The 23,666-nt window shown below is 33.6% G+C and overlaps 1 protein-coding gene across 1 annotated transcript; it reads left to right on the top strand.

Moving 5' to 3' along the window:
* The first annotated feature begins 11,700 nt into the window (after positions 1–11,700).
* LOC142618691 (zinc finger CCCH domain-containing protein 54) lies at positions 11,701–12,426 on the top strand. Its single transcript, XM_075791683.1, has one exon. It carries the CDS (start codon positions 11,701–11,703, stop codon positions 12,424–12,426), a length of 726 nt encoding a protein of 241 aa, XP_075647798.1.
* The last annotated feature ends 11,240 nt before the right edge of the window (positions 12,427–23,666 follow it).

The following is a 23,666-nucleotide window of genomic DNA, read 5'->3' on the forward strand; positions in this document are numbered from 1 at the left end:
GTCTTCTAATGCAATCGTAATTAGGCCAATGCCTTTTCACCACCTTGAATTTACAAGGCTGAAAGGAACTCATAATAATTTTATATTGTTATGATTTTTACAGGGACTCATGCTTGGAATCTCTATCACCAAGAGGGACAACTCACTGTTCGAATTGGAATATCAAAGCTTTAGAGTTTACAGCCTTTAATCGACCAAACTGTTTTACTTATAAAATTACAGTTGTACCCAGAACATGTTAAGACTTTGACAGCTGTATCTAAACAAAAAACAAAAAAACAAAAAAAACAAAATAAGCTGCAGAAAAAAAAAAAAAAAAAAACCCACCCTTCTGGTCGTCTCTGCGGTTTTCTTGAAATCTTGTTGTCTAGTCTCTAATTAGGTCAGATTGCCTTAACATCTTTTCTTTCCTGTTCTTCTGGCACCACAAACAGAAGCTTGCGTAGGATTTCGTAAATTCTAGGAGGAATTTCTGCTATTCCACTATCTGTTACGTTGTATTCGAGAGAGGTGGATTGTGCCTAAGTATATATTTCAATTGGAACAAAGTTCGGTTACAAAATTAGTTATAGTATACGACTACAAATTTACTCAATATTATTTTATTGGATATGAATTTTGTCAAAATTATATATATATTTTTTATATATTCTCAATATTTGCAAAATTTTTAAAAAATCAAAAATCAATATATATATATATATATATATATATATCATCAACCAATTGTGTAAATTGCAAGTTTTTATACTCTAAAATTATGCATAAAAAAATATGTTTGTAAATTATATAGTAAATAATATTTGATTAATACAAATTTTGACATGTGTTTTAAAAGCATAATGAATAAGCAATACAAGTACAACACTTAAATTTCAAAATATGTAGCATTGTTAAATTTTTTAAAGAAAGTTGTAGCTTTAAGCTACAATTAAGTTTGTAATCAAATTTTATTCTTTCAATTAATGGTATTAAAATTAAAGAATATAATTGTAGAGATAGATGTTGATATGCCGATGCCAAAGAGAAGAAGCACACAAGGAAATTAAATGGCAGGCTTACTTAAATGTTTAGTCTTTTTTTTTCCCCTTTGTTTTTTCTTTAAGATATGCTATTTAACTACAAAATTTTTGACAGAAGGATAAGTACTCAACGATTACATTTATAATATTATTATATAGCTCCGGTTTTATGAAGTCTTTTTATAAAAATAAATATTTATACTAAAATGTGTTAATTGAACTAAAAATTAAGATCTTTACCATGGAATAAGTTATTAATAATTACATCTATGATATTATTATATAATATTCAATTAATGAATGCCTATAAAAAATCAATTAATGATAGTGAATTTCTATAATTTGTTAAACTAGTAAGTTGTGAATAACGGACAATCACTTCACGTGAAACAATAATGTTAGTATCATGTACTTTGCCACAATTATCCTACTATGAATGATGATGAAAAAAATGTGTGATTACTTCAATCTCAACCCCTATACCATTGCGGGAGTACTGTAACTTAGTAGTACGAATACTCATTTTGTTTCACCTAATCTTGTAGAAATGAAGGGAGTGTTTTGTAGAGTAATTTGAGATTAAATTTTTGTAATTTTTTGAAATATGTATAGATAAAAAAGTGCATAAAAATGTGTGTAATATTATTTAAAATGTGAAAATATGAATTTATGATTACACACATGTCCTAAGTAATTTGAATCGTAATTCTTCAATGAATACATTTTGGTTACGACAAGAAACCATTAAGGTCTAGGCGGCACAATGACATGCATCGAAGAGTTCACCCTAGACTTCCCTTGTTTTTTTTATTAAAAAAAAAAAACCAATGTGCTTCTGATGACTCCGATCCCAAGAAGACTACACTTGAAACTACCTCGATATTCTAAAAAACTCTGCACCAACTCTATTTCACATGCACCCAAAACCATTTTGTAGTCAAAACGTGGAGTAAATGAATCAGTTCTGTTACCAAAACCATAGACAGAAGAAATGCTTGCCAATGCCAAACCGAACGACACCGCTCTCACTCACTATTCCTAGGGTATTCCACAGGTTGCAATTCACCTATTTCCTCCACAAAAATTTTTAATTTTTTACTTTTTAAAACTTTTTTCTTAATCTTTTTTAATCGATGGTTGAAACTGAAAGTTGTTTTTTGCAACTCTCAATCTCAACCATTGATAATAATTGCATTAGGTACAATATTTTAAGTATTGCACTTGATCTCAATCCTTTAGTTTTCTGACATGTGAAAATGAGAATCTTTTAATAATTTTTCTTTGACCTAAACATATGTCTAGTCATTAATCATTTATACACGTGTGGATCACCGTACGTTTGCTATATTTAGCAAACTTTGTTCGTTCTGTGAAGGTTGATATGCCGTCGTTTTGGTTCTTGTACATTACCGTGGTCTGAAACGTCCGTTAAGTGTTGCTTCTCTCTGTGATCTCTCGCGTTTGAGTCAGTATGGATTTTGTCTTTGGATGATTGGATGCAATTGCCTTTTTAACTGTTTTGATGGTCAGAGTTATTTAATCAATATATATATATATATATATATATATATATATATATATGTATGTATGTATATATATATATGTATGTATGTATGTATTAATTAAGTATATTAATTGCTCTGTAACAACTTTGAGATCTTTTTTATTTTATTTATTTATTTATTTTTAAGTTGAGAAGAAACAACTTTGAGATCAAGTGTGTTATTTTTCATTTAATTGTATTTTCACCTAATTACAAAAGAAAAAGGTTAGAGTTACCATTAACTAATAAGAATTTTGTAACTGAACTGACATTTCTTTATATTTTTAGTGTGTAGGGTTAAAAAAAAATCTTCTCTCTTTCAAATATCAATATATATATATAGAGAGAGAGAGAGAGAGAGAGAGAGAGAGAGAGAGAGAGAGCAACATAATTTAATTATACTTTTTATGCAAAACTTAAGACTCAACTATCTTTTTTCGATTTTACCCAATTTTTTTGTTTCTAAGAAAGCTTCTTGCTTCTCCTAGACAATAGAATAGGTGTCCCTTCTCTTTGAAGGCGAGTTAGTACTCCTTGAAATAACAAGTTTATTTTAAGGTTTGTTGGGTTTTTCCTTCGTGGGGTGGGGAAACACTTAAGAGTGTTTTTTTTTTGGAAGTATTTGTTCTCAGACCTCTATTCCTCTCAAGATTCGTTGAATTCTCTAAATCATGGAGGATTTGACCTCTAATTGGACTTGTCTCACGCTGTCAGAAAGAGAGGGGTCGGGCTGTGATTTGAACGGGATTGTGAAGTGCATGAGTTTATCATAGTAGCTAAATTTCTCACCAAACGTATTCTAAATATCGATGCCATCGCCAAGACCTTTACCCCTCTTTGGCGATCCTGAAATGGTTTTAAGATTCGGAACATAGGTAATAATACAATCTCTTTATATTCGACAACAAGGCTGAAGTTGATAAGGTGATCCTTAGCGAACCATGGAGCTTTGACAAGCACCTGATTAACATGCAAAGCTATGACAAATGCAAGGCTTTGGAGGAGTTTACTTTTGACAGAACAACATTTTGGGTGCAAGTGCATGACATTCCCATCAGATTCATGAACGTTAAGGCGGCTGAAAAAATCTGCAGAGTATTGGGTATAGTGATACCTATGACAAATCCCAGTGAGAATGAGGGAGGAAGCTTCATACGAATTAGAGTTTTCATAGACGTTATGGTTCTGCTATGTCGAGGTCACCTAGTGATAGTAGGGGGCAGTGAAAAGATTTGTGTTAGCTTCAAGTACGAGAGATTGCCGAACGTATGCTACTGGTGTGGATGTCTCGATCACAATGACAAAGATTGCAAGTTGTGGCTGAACAATGAGGGCTCACTTTCGAAGGAACAGAGGCAATACGACCTTACTATACGAGCGTAGCCTTTCTCACCATCTCGCAAACAAGTAGTCTCTATTCCTAGGTTTTACACGACAAAGAAGTCGGGTTTGAGGCAACACGTTAATTTTTCAGGGGGGGAGAAAAGCCTTCACGAACAAGGTGCTAGACATACCGGAGTTCAAGCTCAGGCGCCGGTGAAGAAGAATCAGTCGGACAATTGAGACTCCATTAATCATAGTCATAACCACGAAAGGAAAGAGGTCCTTGACTTGGTAACGCACGCCTTAGTAACGGTAGAATTAGCAAATTTTGTGGGGTCTAGCTAGCTACACCCAATCCTGAAACCTATGGAAACCCTAAACCATCAACCACGTGCCTCATTTACTCAATTATTGGTGCAACGCATGATGACATTAATGAGGTGGCGCTAAAATAATTCACTAAGACATTACTACCCAGCCATACTGTAACACCCCATCAACCTTAAACACACTTTACAACCCTAATAATATACCTTAGCCACACAATAACCACCCTAATAACTCTCCAATAGTTGGCATCCCATCCCTACGTGACACACATGAGGCATGTGAGTCAGCAAAAATCCTAGCATAGCCACGATGGATAAGGATTGTTAGACAGGTTTCAGTACAACCTGCTACCCAAAGCTATGACCTTCAGAAATATGGTAAACGTAATCTCCTGCATGATGAGGACCACTCCGAGTTACCTTAAAAAAAAAATACAGGTTTCAAGGAAAGGTATGGACAGTTAATTTGAAGTGGAGGAGGCTGAGGTTTAGCCCCGCCAGTCACCACGAATCTTTTAGTGTGGAACTGTCGGGGGCTTGGGAACCTTCAAACAGAGGAAGAGCTTGGGGAAATAATTCGGGCAAAAGATTCATTTGTCGTGTTTTTAGCTGAAACATGGACAGACGAAACAAGGCTAAAGACTATACAAACAAATATTGACTTCGAACACAAGTGGTTAGTTTTTAAAGAAGGGCAAGGTGGGGGTATTGCACTCTTTTGGAAAGCCTCAGCCAACCTTGAAGTGGTGGATTCATCTAAATGGTACGAACAACGAATGGAGATTCACAGGTTTTTATGGGGAACCAGATACCTCAAGAAGAATCGAAGCTTGGGATAGCCTTCGATCGTTAAACCACCATTTTAAGGTACCGTGGCTTTGCACCGGAGAACAAAATCATTAGGCAAGATGAAAAGAAAGGAGGAGCAATTCAAAGCAATGGATAGATGCAACTCTTTAGGGATGTAATAGAGAAGTGTGGCTTTATGGACCTTGGCTATGTGGGTACCCAATTCACTTGGAGTAACCATTTCATGGATGGAGACTCTTTATGGGAAAGACTTGACCGAGGCTTAGCAAACAATCCTTGGTTCATGAAATTTCCAGGTTCTATTGTTACTCATCTCCATTGTAATTCCTCAGATCATTATTTATTATTAATTAACCTTTCAGGGTTTGAACCACCACCATGTAAGAGACCCTTCAAGTTTGAAGAAATGTGGTTGTTGGATGAAAGATGTTTTGAAACCGTGGAAGCTTCATGGTCCTCAATACATGGTGGAGCAAGTGATGAGTGCATCTTGAAGCAGGTTGAAACCTGTGGTAAAAATTTAGCTTGGTGGAACAAAAATATCTTTGGGAATGTCAAGAAGGAGTTTGAAAAGAAGAAAATTGAATTAGTTCAAGCCGATAAGGAAGCAATTGTTAGTGGGCTGAATCATAAAATTCGTGAGCTAAAGGAGCATATTAATGTACTCCTTGATAGGAAAGCAAGATTGTGGTGTCAACGTTCAAGGGTACTTTGGCTAAAAAATGGTGACAATAACACCAAATTTTTCCACTGCCTTGCAAATAAAAGACATAGGAGGAACCTAATCCGTGGGATTAGAGATGAAACAAATAGCTGGCAGGTCCATTCAGAGCCAATAGCTTTGGTTTTCATCAGGTACTACCAGGACTTGTTCACCACTTCAAGACCGGACACACATATGATATTCTTGATCATGATCACATCCCAAGGGTAATCACAGATGATATAAATGCAGCACTTACGGGTACATTCCTAGAATCCGAAGTGGTCACTGCACTGAAGCAAATGACCCCATTGAAAGCTCTAGGTTCTGATGGGATGCCTCCTTTGTTCTACCAACACTTTTGGGGCTTAGTGGATAATGATGTTACGAGTTCAGTTTTATCTTGGCTCAATTCAGGTACTCTCTCTCACCCTCTAAACCATACCTTTATCACCCTTATTCCCAAAACAAAAAACCCTGAATTGGTTCAAGAGTTCCGTCCCATTAGATTATGCAATGTTCTTTACAAAATTTTCTCCAAAGTTATAACTAATAGACTTAAGAAAGTTTAACCCTTAATCATCACCGAACACCAATCTTCCTTCACAAAAAAAGACTCGTTACTGATAATGGTGGCCTTTGAATCTTTGCATTGCATGAAAAATCAAGTCTCAAGAGATACAGGTTTCATGGCGATTAAGCTTGACAAGAGCAAAGCTTATGATCGAGTTGAGTGGGTGTACCTTGAAAACATTATGAGAAAAATGGGGTTTTGTGAGCAATGGATTGGGTTAATCATGGCTTGTGTTCAATCAGTTACATATTCGATTCTAGTAAATGGAGAACCCCACCGTTTGATCCATCCAACTAGAGGTATTCGACATGGGGACCCTTTGTCTCCTTTTCTCTTCCTCCTTTGCACTGAAGGACTAAATGTCCTCATACAATAGGCAGCAAATAGGGGGGATATTAAAGGGTTCTCCCTATGTCGAAGAGGACCAAAACTAACCCATCTTTTTTTTTTGCAGATGATAGCCAAGTTTTTTGCAGGGCAACCCAAAGGGAGTGTGGGCATATTTTGGACATCTTGGAAAGATATGAGAAAGCATCGGGGCAAAAGGTTAATAAGAACAAAACAACAATTTTTTTTAGCAAATCTACCACGAAGAGCAACAAACATGAGATCAAAACAGCCTTGGGGTTACAGGAGATAGAACACTATGAGCAATATTTGGGTCTACCATCCTTGGTTGGAAGAAGGAAGAAACAAAGCTTCAACCTCATCAAAGAAAAGATATGGAGAAAATTACAAAGTTGGGAAGGAAAACTTTTGTCTCAAGCGGGCATTGAAGTATTGATTAAGGCGGTTATTCAAGCCATCCCAACTTTTGCCATAGGGTGCTTCAAATTACCATTGGGGCTTTGCCATGATATTGAAGCCTTGATAGAGAAATTTTGGTGGGGGCAAAAGGGGGAGAGAAGGAAAATTCATTGGTTGAAATGGGAAGAATTGACAAAATCCAAACTTTAAGGGGGTATGGGGTTTAGAGACTTGGCTTTGTTTAATGATTCACTTTTGGCTAAGCAAGCATGGCGACTCTTGAAAAACCAAGACTCTCTATTTTATAAAGTCTCCAAGGCTCGGTTTTTCCCAAAGTGTATGATCATGGAAGCTAAAAAATCTAGGGGGGGGGGGGTCGTATGCATGGAGTAGTATTTTACATGGGAGGGACGTGTTAGTAAGGGGTTGTAGATGGAGAATACCACACCGATCCGTGCTTGTTGGAGAGCTCCTATCTTGGACATGGTGAAGGTCAATTTTGATGGTGCACTATTCAGCAGGGAGAAAAAATCAGGGATTGAAGTAGTTATATGCGACGCATAGGGAGCTATTTTGGCCTCTCTATCTAGGGTCTACGCTGAACATACTCACCGTTTAAAGTTGAGGGTATGGCAGCAGCTAGCTTTGAACTTGGGGTTCCAAGAAGTCATTTTGGAGGGGGATTGTCAGGTTCTCATGCATGCCCTCAAAAATGATAGCCCATTCTTTTCACCAGATGGTATAATACTTGATGCTGTGAGGTCATAGGCTAGATGTTTCAATAAATTACACTACTCTCATGTTAAGAGAGAGGGTAATATGGTTGCTCATGGTTTAGCTCGTTTTGCTTTAAATGTTTTAGATTACAGTGTGTGGATGGAGGATGTTCCACCATAGTTTCATTCTTTTGTTTAAGCAGATTCTGCTGGTCTTCATTGAATAAAATGCATTATGTTGGTTCTCAACAAAAAAAAAATATATATATATATACACACACACACGTGCATTACTAATGTTTTAAAAATTGAACCATTCAAAGAATTAAAAAAAGAAAAATGTTTAAAGTTTTTAAGGTTGAATAGTGGTTTGAAAAGAAGTTGAAAAGATGTCATAATTTATTAAAATATAAAATAAAGATATAAAATTTGTAAATATTAGCAAATTAACTAAAAAAAAATTTGAAGAACAATTTATTCTATTTCAAATAAATTTTCATAATTTTTATAAGGATAATATAATCAGGATTACCATCTCCACTTACTGCCTTGATCCGTTTCTGAGGAAAAGCTTCTATTCCTCTATTGCACGCATCAAATGAAACATCCACCACATCTCTTTACAAAGATATATTTTTTTTAACGTAGAAAGCATTTTTAAAATAAATTCATAAATAGCACGTTAACAAAGAACCTAAAGTTGGTAAAATAGACAATTTTCAAATTACTGTAAAAAACCGACTTGATCAATAACCAGGTTCACAATTAACCCGATCATACCAAACGGTTCTGTTTGGCTTTAAAAACTTTGGTTATACTATAAATTTGATTATAAAATTTTACAAATAGACATAACAATCAATGATTGTAATTATCACTGCGCATCCTTGGCGTGATGGTCACTTCACAAGTATAAGTGTTAATGGGGTATGGGTTGTGAGGGGCAAGAGTTGGAGTTTAAGTCTTCAGGAGAGAGTTTCACACACATATACACTTAGAATAGGCTGGAGTAGAATTTCTATCTTATATATAAAAAATGATTATAATTGATTACACATCACAATATAATAAATAAAATTTTGAATTACTTTATTATTTTGTATTTAAAAGCTGACATATTTATGAGACATGTTATTTTGTAAACGTACCAAATCGAACCTTTGTAACACATTGTTGTTGTGGCTTTGTATATGTGTGTGTGTGTGTATATAAATTTTTTTTTTTATGAATTAAAAAGATTACTCATACGACGCAGTATCATTCCCCTGACTCATTTAAACCTGAATTCTATGGCGTGAGACCACCAAAACTGCTTGTGGCTTTATATATATAAAGTTAGGTAAAGTATTTTGTTAATGTTACACTTTCCAATACCTTTTTATTAATTAAGTATTTTGTCACAATTAATCTATGAAGAGTAGTGTTAGAGATACAAACTATTGTACAATTTTTTTTTACAAACTGTTGATGTGGTGAGTAATTATTAGTACATGAAAAAGTGATGTTAATGGTGGGCCTAGATGAACAGGTAAGAAGTTGGCCACAATATCAGTTTGTAAAAATGTTGTAAAATAATTTGTGTTTGTAACATTACTCATCTATGAATAGATCATAATTTTTCTTCATGCTGATCATGCTTGTTAAGTATTAAGTTAACTGAAGATGAAGAATTAGATTATCTATTAATTTCTCAGAATTTTATTTTTAATCATTTTGAAATATACTAAATGTATGAGTTTATGAACTAGATAATAAATTATAATCAATATGAAATTCAACTTATATATAAGTTGAATAGAGAGAATATATAATCTAACAATGCATCTGATAAAATATTCATTGAGCTAGGATATATAAATATTACTTGCAGTAAACATTACGTGTAGTGCAAGTAAAGTAACCCTAAAGTTAGTCTCGGGGGTTTACCATATATATTCCAATGGGTTTATTGCAACACACAAGTTTTATCTAATAATGATGTGGCCATTTAATGATTTTGGTATCCTTCCAATTTTCTCTAATTAATCTATTTATTCTCTATTCTAATAAGTTTTCTAATGCTCTGTTTGTTTTGATGAAAAATTGTGTAAAAATAGTTTTCCGTATTTTTCAGTGTTTAGTAGCATTAGAAAAAATGAGTTAAGGAAAAACTATCTTTGGTCAACAGAAAAAGTATATATGACTTATTTTTAGAAATTGTTTTCTACTATTTAAACTAAATAAGAGAAGTTAGGAGATTATTTTTCAACTCATTTAAAGTTGTTACCATACATAGGAAAATTATATAATTTTATAGAAAATACTTTTTGAAAAATGACTCATTTTCTAGAAAGCTAAAACAAACAAATCGTAATTCATCTGTACATTCTCAATTCTAATAATTATTCTACTAGTTATGTCTTACCTTTTGTACACAAACAGCTTTTTAAACTCTAAGAAGTGTTTGGTAGAGTAGTTTGAGATGAAATTTTTGTAATTTTTTGAAATACGTGTGGATGAAAAAGTGTGAAAAAGTGTGTAATATTGTTTAAAATGTAAAAATGTGAGTTTGAGATGGAAAAACAAACGGGCTCTAAAATTTTTTTTTGGGAAAAAAAAAAAAAAAAAAAAAAACCTCAAATTTAAAATAAGAGATATGACTGTTTTGATGAAATCTCAACATAAATGTTAAATGGGTGGCTATGATCCTATCAGTACAAGATTGACCTTAATTAATTACTGCAAGTGCATATGGATCTGTCTATGATGAAAAATTACTGTATGCCCTCATTCAATTCCTTAAGTTCATCTTCAGTAACATTGACCAAAACCAAATAATGCCAACTAAATAGAAAGTGGAGAATAATCATCAACAGCATCAACAACAAAAAAAGGAAGAAAAAGAAAAAGGAAGAAAAAGAAAAAGAAAGTGAAAGTGAAGATTTTTATCGGCGTACTGGAGCAAAATCCGCAGAACTTTGGTGATTGGTCACGAAATTTCGATACTAGAAGATTTCTAATTGCTTTCTACCAGAGATTCTGGCTTATACATATCTATCCTATATCAGATCTCTGCAGATATAGGGCGATTTTCATTCATGGATTCTGCAAAGAGCATCCATCTTTTTTGCGTTGACCTTTCAAGCATGGTTAGATGAGATGAATATTGTTTTATTACTGTCACCAAAAGAAGGCAAAGTTAATATTGTAAAGTTAAAAGCATATCACTTGGCAAGAATGGCCAACTCCACCTGGCTAAGCTGCTATCCATGGCTTCAACAAGTGGCAGACTGTGGTGACCAATGTCTTCCCAAATGGCAAGAAAGCATGCAAGCATGCCATGCCCATTACAGGGAACCCCATTAAACGTCCGTTACCGTTAGATGAAAGGTCCATTGCCAAGCTCAGAAAGTAACTCATAATGGTCAACTTTTAACTCTAGCTGAGTTCAATTCTTATCCCTATAAATAAATGCACTATTTCCTCACCTTCCTACAATTCAATGCTCTTTCTCTAACGCTCTCTGCCTCTGGATTTCTCTTCAAGTAATGGATCCGCTAGCTGTTTCACTTCTTTCCCAACTTCCTTTCTTCAGCTTTGCAATCAGAAACATTTATCTCTAGGCATCAAATTGACAATAATCAGAGGTATTATGAAGAGACTAAAAGCTTCACAGATTTTTATCATATTCCATCTAATTAGATTTCAATTTTCTTCTTAATCTTCCTTGCAATTTGTATATCATCACAGCCCATCATTCTCATGCATTAAACTTGAATTACATATACAACTTAAATCCCTTTAGAATTCATAAAATATCATAGAAATTAAAAACATCCTTATAATTTTTTTTTTTTATATATATATAAACCCTACAAATCTTTTGCATGTACGCATGCAATTTGTGTAATTGACATCTTTCTCTTGCTACAATTTTTCCTTATTATAACAAACATGTTGAAAGGCATAAATCCCAGCATCTACGGATTCTCCGAACACCAATTTCCCAACCTCGTACCTCCGGAATTCTACAACACCATCAACAACGATCACATCGACGAAGCTATCTTCGGCTCCGATGAGTTCCGAATGTACGCCTATAAGATAAAACGGTGTCCGAGAATGCGAAGCCACGACTGGACCGAGTGCCCCTATGCTCACCGCGGCGAAAAGGCTCAGCGCCGCGATCCACGTAAGTTTAGCTACTCCGCCGTTGCATGCTCGGCCTTTCGAACCGGCAAGTGCCTCAAGGGTGACACCTGTGAGTTCGCGCATGGAGTCTTCGAGTATTGGCTTCACCCAGCTAGGTATCGCACGCGTGCATGCAATGCTGGGCGTTATTGCCAACGTAAGGTATGTTTTTTTGCGCACACGCCTGAGCAGTTACGGTCTGAGACTAAATACAAGTGCCATTACACGTACCGACCAAGAATGATTAACGGCGGAGATGGGGTTCGCGATGGATCAAACGGTCAGGAGGATGCCACCAAGCCGCCTTTGCCTTTGCCCGTGCCGGTTCAGTTGGAGAAGAAACATGTTGTTGAGAGCTGTTGTTGTGATGGGGTTTCGGAGTTTTTGAAGAGTATGAGGGGTTTGAAGATAAGGGATGTTGAGGATAATTGGGAATCATCGGAGTCAGATTTGCCTCAGATCGATTGGATTTCAGAGTTGGTGCAGTAAATATATATAAATATATGTGCATGTGTGAGGGATCTAATGAGAGTAGATTTCACTATTTCAGAGAGATGTTTAATTGGGGAGTAAATAGATGTATGTGTGGTAAATAAATTTCTTACGTTTTGGTTGAAGATTTTTTAATATGTGAGTGTCAGCAAGGACTTCTTTTAATTTCCCTGTAATTTGTACATTTGTTCTTGATATTATTTATAATTAAGTATCTATGTTTTCCTTGGGTTGTATTGTTTCAAAGTTTTTAATTGTTCTTCCTTAATATGTGTTGCCAGGAATTCATAATGGAAGATTACGGTTCTGTTGTCATATATCTGGGTGAAAATCAATCTAAACTCCTCTTTATATATTTGGATCCAAATTTATGAAACTGCTGTATATTGTATCCTCTCCCTTGTTAATTAATTTTAGGTAAACTTACGGTGTTCAACCTCTAAGCTTAGCATGTCATCAATTTTCATCTTATAGTTTAAAGTTTAATTTGGCAATCAAATGCCAAGAGCGTGTACAGGTTAATAGGTTGGCACCTTTTCATATTTTCAATAAAAATATCTTATATTTAAATTCTCTAATCCCAACTATCGGTGTTATTAAAAAAAAAACGTTGGCAAAGAGAAATTGTGGAATGACAACAACCATATAATGCTAAAGTTATGGATCTATACTTCACTTATGAGGCATAAGAAGAACAAAATACAGAAGAGAAAATAGTGACTAGACCTTTATATATATACTACCAAAATATTGTATAATTATCCTCTTTTAGAGATATAAACATATTGAAGTAGTGGCCATAAACATATTGAAGTAGTTGCCAATGATCATTGGCTTAAACTTTTGATACATATTTCCAAATTACTAACTATAAAGTGTGACAACAACTTAAAACTTCACTTTATATTAGTGGCGGAACCAGAATTTTGGTTGAGAGGGGTAAAATTAAAAGATATTATTTAAAGTGAAATTAATCTAAAAAATATTAATCAATAATAATAACAAAATAAATAAACAGTTGTTAGAAAATAAATATATTTCATATCATTACAATAAATTAAAAAAAATAACCAATTCATATTGCAAAATCTACAATAAAAAAGTTTACACAAATTGATATGGTAAAAATGTGATTAGTGTTACTTAAATAATATATAATGAATAAATGTTTGAAATTATTTTTTGTGATTGGTGATATACCAATTTGTAATATATAAGTAATAAAATTTGCAGTATCTCTAAAATTACTCAACAATAAAATACTATAAAAAGTATCATTAATAGTGAAAATGGTGAAAAAATAATAGAAAAGAAAAAAGAAAAAAAAATTGTGAAACTTGGACACAAGACAAAAGCTACTTACATGAACAGTAAAATAGGTGAAAAGGTCATACGGTTTGATGATTGAAAAAATCTTTTTTTACTTTCTTTTTCTTGTGTCAAAATCACTTTCAAGTTTCAACCAAGTTGGAGTCCTTTTTTAGTTTTGTAGTTTTTATTTTCTATGGCAGTGAGTAACTACTTAAGAATTAAGATTATATATACGCGGTAATTTTAGGATGAGGGGGGCCGGGCCCCCCTCGCCCCCCCCCCCCCCTCTGGCTCCGCCTCTGCTTTATATAATCTTACCAAGAAGTCTATTCATACCGAATACTTTAACAAAAATTTTCACACCTTCCTTTGTATTTTTGTGTTATGGTGGGCCAGTCAGTTGAAGTGGCAATGCTATGTGAAAGAAAGCATGAAAAATTCAATGAAGAAATCGGTGCCCCTAATCGTATAGAAACCAGGAAAAATGATTTTTAGCCAATTGCTCTTTGGTTTTATGGTAACTCCTCCTCTTGTGGTGGATATATATCTGGGCTTCAAACTTCGACATATTCATTCTTCACTTAGCAAAAAATTTAAACTAAACTGGAAATTTAAAGTATTTTTCAATTGAGAAATTTATCATTAGAATTTTTCTTTCTCGACAATTAACTATGTCCTTATATTATTTTAAAAAATCTTTTTAGGTTTTTAAGTATTAATATATTAACTTAAATAAAGAGTTTAAAATTTCGATAATATCATTTCCCAAACTTTCTCTCTATTTTATTTTACCACTTCCATTCAGACCATTCCTCTCTCTCTCTCTCTCTCTCTCTCTCTCTCTCTCTCATAAAAATTAATAACTACAATTTTTTTTTTTACACTCCATCAACATCTACTCTCAAATTTATCTCGAAAACATTTTATATTTTTTATATGCACAAAAAGTCATTAATATTTTATATAGACCTGGTGACAACGACATAGATTGTAGTGGTGGCAGCAATGTTAAAGGAGTGATGGTGAGGACAAAAATAAAGATGGTATGATACAATGATATAACACTAAGCACACAATATCAAATTCTAACGTTCATTGCATTTAAACATTGGAGTTCTTCTTTTTTTTTTTTTTTTTTGATGGAAGAAAAGACAAAATTTCTCAGTGAGCCAAGACTGGATTTGGTTCTGATACCATATAAAAATTGTTGAGTGAATTATTTAAAGAATAATAATTAGAAGCAAGATTTTAACATGATACTACAGTTTACATTCACAATGGAAAGTCCTAATTAAACAGTTGCATATTTGACAAAATCTTCTAGAACATTGACAGTTTAAGAAATTAGTTTGTGCCTGGTTTAGGGAATTTATATTATATTTTAATATCCAAATTCCTTGTAATGTGATACTTGAAAATGGAGTTATGCTTATGTTTGGTTTGAATAGAAATCTAATACAATTTTTGAGAATATTAGATTATCATTCTTAAGAATCTAATAGTAACTATTGATTTTTTTCCAAAACATTCTTAAATTTATACAAAATTTCAAAGTGTGTTTTTCAAATTTTTTTAATTTATTTTAAAAAAATAATGAGAAAAATAATATAAAATATAACATAACATAACAAGAAGAAGATACCAAAAGAAATACATAGTGGTGGAGCCAGGATTTTTTTTAAGGGGACCAAGCTATATATATATATATTAAATCCTAAGAACAACACACACACACACACACAGATATTATATTTATATTTCTTATATGTTAAGGTTCTAAAGATTTAGATTTAAACATTTAGTATCAATATTTGTATTATGTTGGCAAACTGAGAACAATATATGTCTAGTCTAGGTTTTTAGGCAATGCTTAAAAGTAGTTGTTTTAAGGTTCAAGTCCAACTGAATGCAGAAAAGAGAGTGTGGTTTTGCTTTGCTCGACCGATCGAGAATTAGTCTCGACCGATCGAGAATTAGTCTTGACTGATCGAAAATTACAGGTTTGCAGAATTTTAAATAGGCCCAAGCCTGCGAAAACGTTTAGGATTTCTTCTAAACTTCTCCAAATATAAAAGGAAAACCTTAGCCATGTTTTGAAGTGATCAGAGAAGACTTGTGTGTTACTTTTTGTGAGATCCGAGCGGTTTTGTACCTTCTAATTACACAAGAATCTACCAGAGCTAAAACTTCAATCAAGTATTTGGTAGAACATAGTTGAAGATCATTACTGAAGTCGATCTGAAACATTTGAGCAGGATCTCAAAGTCACAAGTAAGGTGCCTTGTGTTGGTATAAATCCAAGAAGAGAAGGAGTTTGTGGATTTGAAGCTTGCACATGATTGTGTCAGTAAGTTACTACATGAGGTAGTAATAGATTTAGAGTTAAATTTTATTATAAAAATTTCAATTTTCTTATAGTGGATTTACTTTACCTTGAGGATAGTTAGGTCAAATCCTCTCCAAATTTTTCCTTTGAAATGGTTAGTTTCATTGGTTTTACTAGGTTATCATATTGTGGTGTTATTTACTTTTCCGCATCTTTGCATGATATGATTTATCTGTGTTTATCCTAGATACAAAATTTAATCTAAGTAATTACTTGGTTAATAAATTATGTTAAACAATCTGTTCAAAGGGTCTAAACGAACAAACAAGTGGTATCAGAGTGGGTTAGCTCTTGTTCTTATGTTTCTTAACCTAGAGTTGATTCTTGACCCCTGCTGTCATGGAATGCGGTCACTCTCTTGTGATTTCCCTACAATTTGATGAAAATAACTATGCTTACTAGATAGTTAGGATGAAAGTCTTTTTGAAGTCTATTGATGAGAGAGTGTGGTTATTTGTTGAGAACTGTTGGGAAAGACCAACCACTGCTATTGGTGAATGGACTTCCCAAGAGGAAGTAGCAAGCTTTAATAGTAGGTCTATGAATGCAATATTCAATACTGTTTCCATAGAAGAATTTAAGAGGATCTCAAATGTGGAGGTTGCTCACAGCCTCAAATTGCTTGGAACATCTTGCAAATAGTGCATGAAGGCACTAGGGCAATAAAAATCAATAAATTGCAGCAGTTGACATCTAGATTTGAAAGTATTAGAATGTCTAATTATAAATCTTTTGATGAATTCTATGCTAAGTTGAATGATATTGTCAATTCAGCTTTTAATTTGGGTAAAGTATATGATCAACAAAAAATTGTTAGGAAAATTCTTAGATCATTAACTGAGGACTTTAGACCTAAAATGACTATCATAATTGAAAGTAAAGATGTTGACTCTATCCCTGTAGATGAACTTGTAGGATATTTTCAGTCCTATGAATTTGACTTACCAAAAGCAAATAAATTCAAATCTATGGCCTTAAAATCTATTGATGATGTTGATGACTGTGGATTTGATGAAGAACTCTGATCTACTGAGATTGTTTATCTTGCTAAGAACTTTAGAAATTTTCTGATAAATAATAATAGGAGGGCAAGAAATAAAAACAATGTTGATGCTAAGAATATGAAGAAGAATGACACTGCTAAAAACAACAATGTTGAAAAATCAAAAGATAAAATAGGTCAATCTCCCAATTGTTTTTTAAGACAACAGTGTTATGGTTGTCAGGGTTATGGTCATCTGAAATATAAGTGTCCAACTTTCTTGAGATCAAAAGGTAAGGCCATGGTTGTTACTTTGAGTGATGATGAAATTTCTGATCATGAGTCTGAAAGTAATCAAGAAGGAAACTTCATGGCCTTTACTACTATTGTTGTAGTAAGTGAAATAGAGACTATTGATGAGAACCCTTCTGAGGGAAACTCTTTAAGAATGCAAATTTGCAAGAAGCTTACAATAAGCTTTGCAAGATAGCAGCTAAAGATGCTATGAGTATTGAATCAGGATTGAAAAAGATAAACACTCTTGAACAGAAAAGAAGAATTTGTTGCTTAAGTTGTTTGATGCCAATGATCTCTTGAACCTTGTTAAGATTGAGAACATGTCTTTGCTTGAAAAAGTTAAAAGTTTAGAATTAGAATTATCTGTTGCTAGAGAACAAATAGATAGAACTTCTACCTCTAAACTAAATGAGATGTTGCATGTTCAAAAGTCTGTTTCTGATAAGGCAGGTTTAGGGTTTGTTGAGAGTGGATCTACTATTATGGTAAATCCTCCTAAGTTTGTACCTACTACATCATCTTTTGTTGTTCATCCAACTCTTTCTGAAGTTAAGGTACATAAGGATGTCATTTCAGCTTCTAGAAGAACTAGGGTAGATCTGAGTGAGTCTAAACCTAAGAATCTCAATCAATCTAGAAGCAAGAAAAACCACAAACCTTAGTGGTTTTGTCACTTTTGTGGTGGAGCTGGGCATACGAGACCAAATTGCTTTAAGTTGCAAGCTTTAAAGCAAACCTTCAAACAAAAAGTGCTTGTGCTAAAAGCACAAGATCCTGTGGCACTTATTCATGAGTTGGTAAAGGTTCTTAACCTTTATATCAATACTAGAACTGAAATTGGGGTCAATACGAATAGAAATTCCAACTCCAAGTTTGCTTCTAAAAGGGTCTAGATGCAAAAGACTTAGCCTTAGTGAGTCTGTCTGACATGGTCTTTGTGTTAATTCTTTCTATTCCCTATGACCAAATTGTTTTTCTTTAGGTTTGGATTTGCATAACATTCATATATTGCATTCTAGGTTTGTTTTGTGTTGTTTTTCAATTTTAAAAAAAAATAGAAAACAGAAAAAAAAAAAAAAATTTGTATTATACATCTTCAAGATGTGTAATTGAGGTTGGCCTATGAAATTTACATTTCATGACTGTGTACCTTCTTTAGCTTTGATGAGATTTATTTTAATGCACTTTGCTAGTTTGTGCTATGTAGTGCTTGTATTGTGTGAATTGTTTATGGTTTTTAAACACATGTTCTTGATTTTGAAGTCACATTCTTTTAATTGTAAGGATTAAAAAATCCTAGGAGAAAGGCATAATTTACCATATCATCATTGTTACTCGCCAATCATGAACACCTGTGTGCAAATCATAAAAGTCGTGCTCGGTAAGGTGTAGCACTTGCATAGCAAAATACTTAAGGTGTTACTGTACATTAGTTAACAGAAGCAAGAAGCAAAATGAAAAAAGAAAAAGAAAAAATGCTTCAAAAGAAAAAGAAAAGGCCAAATATTAAAAACAAAAATTTGCATGTGGTTGCAAGCGTGTTTTCTAAGAGATGTGAAAGTTATATGATATAACTCTTTAGGTGATAGCCACTTTCAAACTTATGTGATGAATAATGTAGAAAGTGTTTTTATTTTCTGTTTACATATCACCTTGTGAGTATCTCATACACTTATTAGTTGCACACACCACAAGCAAAACTTTGTTAAATTTGGTACATGTAACTGTGTGTTTAGTTTTGTGACCTTCCAAAATTAAACTTTTTGATGTGTTTAAAGCATTTTGGGGAGTGAGGAAAGAAAAGATTGAGGAAATTTGATAAAGTTTGAATTTTTCTTTGAAAAGTTTGGTTTTGAAAATCATTTGAAGTCATGAACATACATGTCATATCATAAAAACAATTTTTCAAATGATTCTGCAGAAATTTTTTTCCATAATTTTTCAAATTTCTGTTCCTTTAATATTTGACCGATTGAGTCCATTTTTTGATTGATCGAAATGTGAAGAAGAAAAATAGGATTTTTAATTCAAAGCGTCGGGTCCCTTCGATTCCTACCCGATTCCTTTCGATCAATCGAGCATGTTTTCAAGTAAAATTCAATTCCTGCCCAATTCCTCTCAGCCGTTCAGATCTCAATTTTTAAAAACATATAGGAATTAGATTTAACTTTTTCAAAAGCTCTTTGTCTTTCTCTCTAATTCCTCTCTCGATCCCTTCTCACAAAAAAAATTTTGTTGCTTTTTTTCATGGTCAAAGCTTCAAAGTTTTTCTTCAAAACTCTAAGGTAAGACACTTTTGCCCTTTCTTTTTCATCAAATTACATGATTTCATGCATTTTTTCTAGGACTTTTGCACTATTCAAATTTTGGGGTTTTTAATGTTTATGAAATTTTTGATCAAATTTGAACCATGGGTTTTTGTTTATGCATCATATAAACATGATTCTCATGCTTCAATTTCAAAATTTTTGTGGTTGATTAAGAATTTCGAAACTAGGGTTCTAAGTTCTTGATAAATTGGGAATTTGTGAAATTGGACAAAATTGAATGAAGCTGACTTGTGTTATTGATAGATTGAGTGATTATAACATGTTTTATGCTTGCTATGTTGTTCAATTGATCAATATAAGGTTTTTTTTTTCCCTTTTAATTTAGGTTTTTCAAAATTGGGAATTTTCTAAAATTCTTAATTTCCTCTGTCAATTTTCAAAATTTTAATGAAATTACTCTGTTTTTAGGGCATTAGAGCATGCATCATATGCTTTTCATTGTCATGCATCATATAGTTTTTCAAATTGCATGTTATCTTGTCTCTAACCCTTCTTAATGCAGTTTGCCCTTGGTTTGTATTGTGTTTTCTCTATTTCTGTCTTTAGTTATGGCTTCTAAGGTTGGTAGGAAGTTCAAAACTTGAACAGATAGGAACCCTAAGTCTTCCTCATCTGGTTCAGCTCTAGGTGATAGAGAGTATTTTCTGTCTGCTAAATGTGAGGAAACGTATGAGACCTTAACTAAGTATAGGTTTATTTGGAGTGAGAGAGAAATAGTTTAGAGTAAGCTAGATCATTTCATTCGTAGGAACTTTGTGTCTAGGAATTGGGTTTCTTTATGTGAGGTGTCTGATCCTCCCCCTGCAACTTTGATTAGAGAATTTTGCTCTAACCTCTCTATATATTTTGAGATCACAGGTGGTTATTACTTGACTTCTTGGATTAGAGGTTAAGAGTTTACAATCTTTAAACAAATTGTATCTGAAGCTTTATGGCTTGTTTGGATGGAGGGGAGAACGAGGGGGAGTGGAGGAGAGTAGAGTAGAGTTGGTTAAAAATAAGCTAATTTTGTATTAAATTTACTCTACTCCCCCTTCCTCTCCCTCAATCCAAACGGACCATTAGGTGTACCCATAGTTCGTAAACCCATATACACATACACTGAGTTTCCTGCTGTTGATGACATGATGTCACTTCTTTGTGGTCATCCTGTTTCTTGGGGTTCTGAACCAAGAACCAATTCTTGTGAATTCACTGAGATTAACTCTTTATATTTAAGGTTTACTTGTCATAATATCTATCCCATTTCAAATGTTTATACTGTTCCTATAGATGGATGTGCTTTTCTTTATGCTTTTATTGTTGAGGGTTCCATGTGTTTACCTTTCATGTTTATTCAAACCACTGTTGATATATGTAGGAATAAGAGTAAGAGTCAGAAGTTGTTTTTCCCTATGTTCATTTTTAGGATTTTGAGGTTTTTAGGGTTGTCAGAGTTTCCTCCCTTAGAGTTAGTACATATCATTGCCCCCATAGGAGCCACCTATCTTAGACAGCGATAGGCACAGATGAAGAGTGCTAAGCCAAGCACTGGTTCGTCTAAGAGATCACGAGGAGAAGCTACCTCTACAGCTCCCGCCTCTGGTACTATGCCTATTGCTGAGGAGACATTTATGGATCCGATTGCTGCTGTGGATCCTTCTGGTGGTGTTGTGGATGTTGATCCTATTGTTGCTCCTAATTTATCACTTTATGCCATGATGGAGTTGTGAAAGACCCCGCCTTCAGCCCATTTTAATGGTGTGTTAGGGCCAAACCCACATGAATGGGTGGAGTTGTGTTGTTGCCTTTCAAAATGAAGGTTCGACTAATTATATTTTCCCCTTTAGATTAAAGGTTTTACAATGGAGTTGCCACTTATTTAATCGTTGGAATAAATAAGAAAACCATAATTGAAAAATTCATCATTTTATTGATTTGAAATTGAATTTACATTGATCATAGGAAATTACATGGTTTTGGTCCTAGATACAATCTAAGATGAAGTACATGGTTTTGTTTCCTAGTTACAATTTAGAAATTAAAAAGTACAAGGAAAAGCATTGATCTATCAATCCTTGATCTAAGTTCATAGGCTATGTTACAAGGTGGGAAGGTGTTAGGCACCCACCTTGCCTCAGTGAAATCAGTCTTCTAGATTATGGTGGCCAACATTCATATCACATCATCCAATATGTTATCAATCAATTTGCATGTTGAATTTAAAGTGTGTGCATGTGATAAACCCTAGTTCAATTTATTAAGCATTTCATTTGGATTGAAAAATAAATTCTAATGAATATGTGTGGATGGTGATATCCAAGATTCAAGAATTTAAAAGAATTATTAAACAAACATTTTTTTTCATGTTTTTGATGTGGATTTAAGATTGAAACTAGTGTTATGCATGAACATGTGATGAACAACCAAGAACATATGAAGAACATATAAGAACAATTAAGAACATTCAAACATTTTCAAAGGAATTTAAATGATTATTATCATGCTTTAATCTTAAATTCTCATCATAGCAACATAAAAAAACAATTGAGGAAAGAAATTATACCTTCATGCAAGATCCATATGGTGGATAATGAGACTTTTGAGAGAGGTCCTAGGGTGGAGAAAAGAAGAGTTAGGAGAGGAAGAGTGAGTCTCATTCAATACCTTGAGTCTCAAGAAGACTAAGATATGACAAGACCACTCAACTTCACTAGAACTCAAAAGAGGAGAAGAGAGGGGGGGTTTTTGTGTCTTGGAATGGAGGAGAGGGGGGTTTATATAGTAGTGGTTGAGCAAATATGAATGGAAGACCATTTAATGAGGGTTGAAAAAGAATCATGAATCTAGACCTCATTTTAGCCTTTGGGAAAATCTAGTGCATTAAATGTAGAGATTGATGGGAGTGAGGAGCAAGCCAAAATTCGGTTTTCTAGTAGCTGCTATAATAGCCTGTAAAGCCAACTTCAAAAAATCATATCTAACTCAATTTTGATCGGAATTGTCTCATTCTTGGGCTCAAATTGAAGCCCCGAATGTCTAGTTTTTTGGAAAATTAACCTTATTCACAGATTCAAAATATTCTGATAGATATCGACAAAATGGTGAGTAGAGGTCACTTGTTAGAAAATGGTTTCAGCACAATTAACATTAATAGGTCCCAAATTAGCTCCCAATTAACATTAAATGGCCCCAATCACTTCCATTTTAGACTTGATTAGTTTCAAATTTACCCTAATTAAAAGATAATTGCACAAATTACTTATTGAATAATTAATATTTATCTATCTAATTAATTAGATGTATGCAACCTCACCATAAAATGTAGTCCTAACCAATCAAATTATGACACATCATTAATCTCAAATTAATTATAATTATAACCAATTGGAATCAATTGTTCATAATCACATATAATCGGACTCAATTTGTGATAGTGCATCTCGGCCATTAAAACTTGATTTAATGATAACTTTCAATTTGATGGTCCGATTAGGACTAATGACCAGTCGATCTGATTGTTACAACATCAAAATCATTTTAGTGAAATGAGATTAAGGATCTAATCACCAGAATCAAGATGCATATTTCTAAGGAAAAATTACTCTTTTACCCTCCAGGTGAGGTTAAATGCGGGTTGCAAAATTAGGTGTCAACAGAATGCCCCTCATTGGCAGAACTTGAAAAGCGAATGTCAATGTATGAAAGAGACACCTCACTTTGTAATTAATATTTAACCGTGGTGAATGTATGATGCATGTAGATAAAAATGCAAACGGTCATGTTATGGATCAAAATGTGGACTGAATCTCGAAGGAGATTGCCAACGTACCTCTTGGTGGGAGGATCAGGTCCAAACATAGTTCATGCATGCAAATTTTTTTTTTGAATGAGTACAAGACATGCTTACCTGAGGTCTAGAAAATATGGAGGACCAAGGATCTTGGCTCAT

Source organism: Castanea sativa, chromosome 12, assembly GCF_040712315.1.
Source record: "Castanea sativa cultivar Marrone di Chiusa Pesio chromosome 12, ASM4071231v1".
In the NCBI taxonomy this organism is placed as follows: domain Eukaryota; kingdom Viridiplantae; phylum Streptophyta; class Magnoliopsida; order Fagales; family Fagaceae; genus Castanea; species Castanea sativa.

Bases quoted from the DNA above. Each gene is read 5' to 3' on its own strand.
- LOC142618691 (XM_075791683.1), top strand. From the start codon at position 11,701: ATGTTGAAAGGCATAAATCCCAGCATCTACGGATTCTCCGAACACCAA.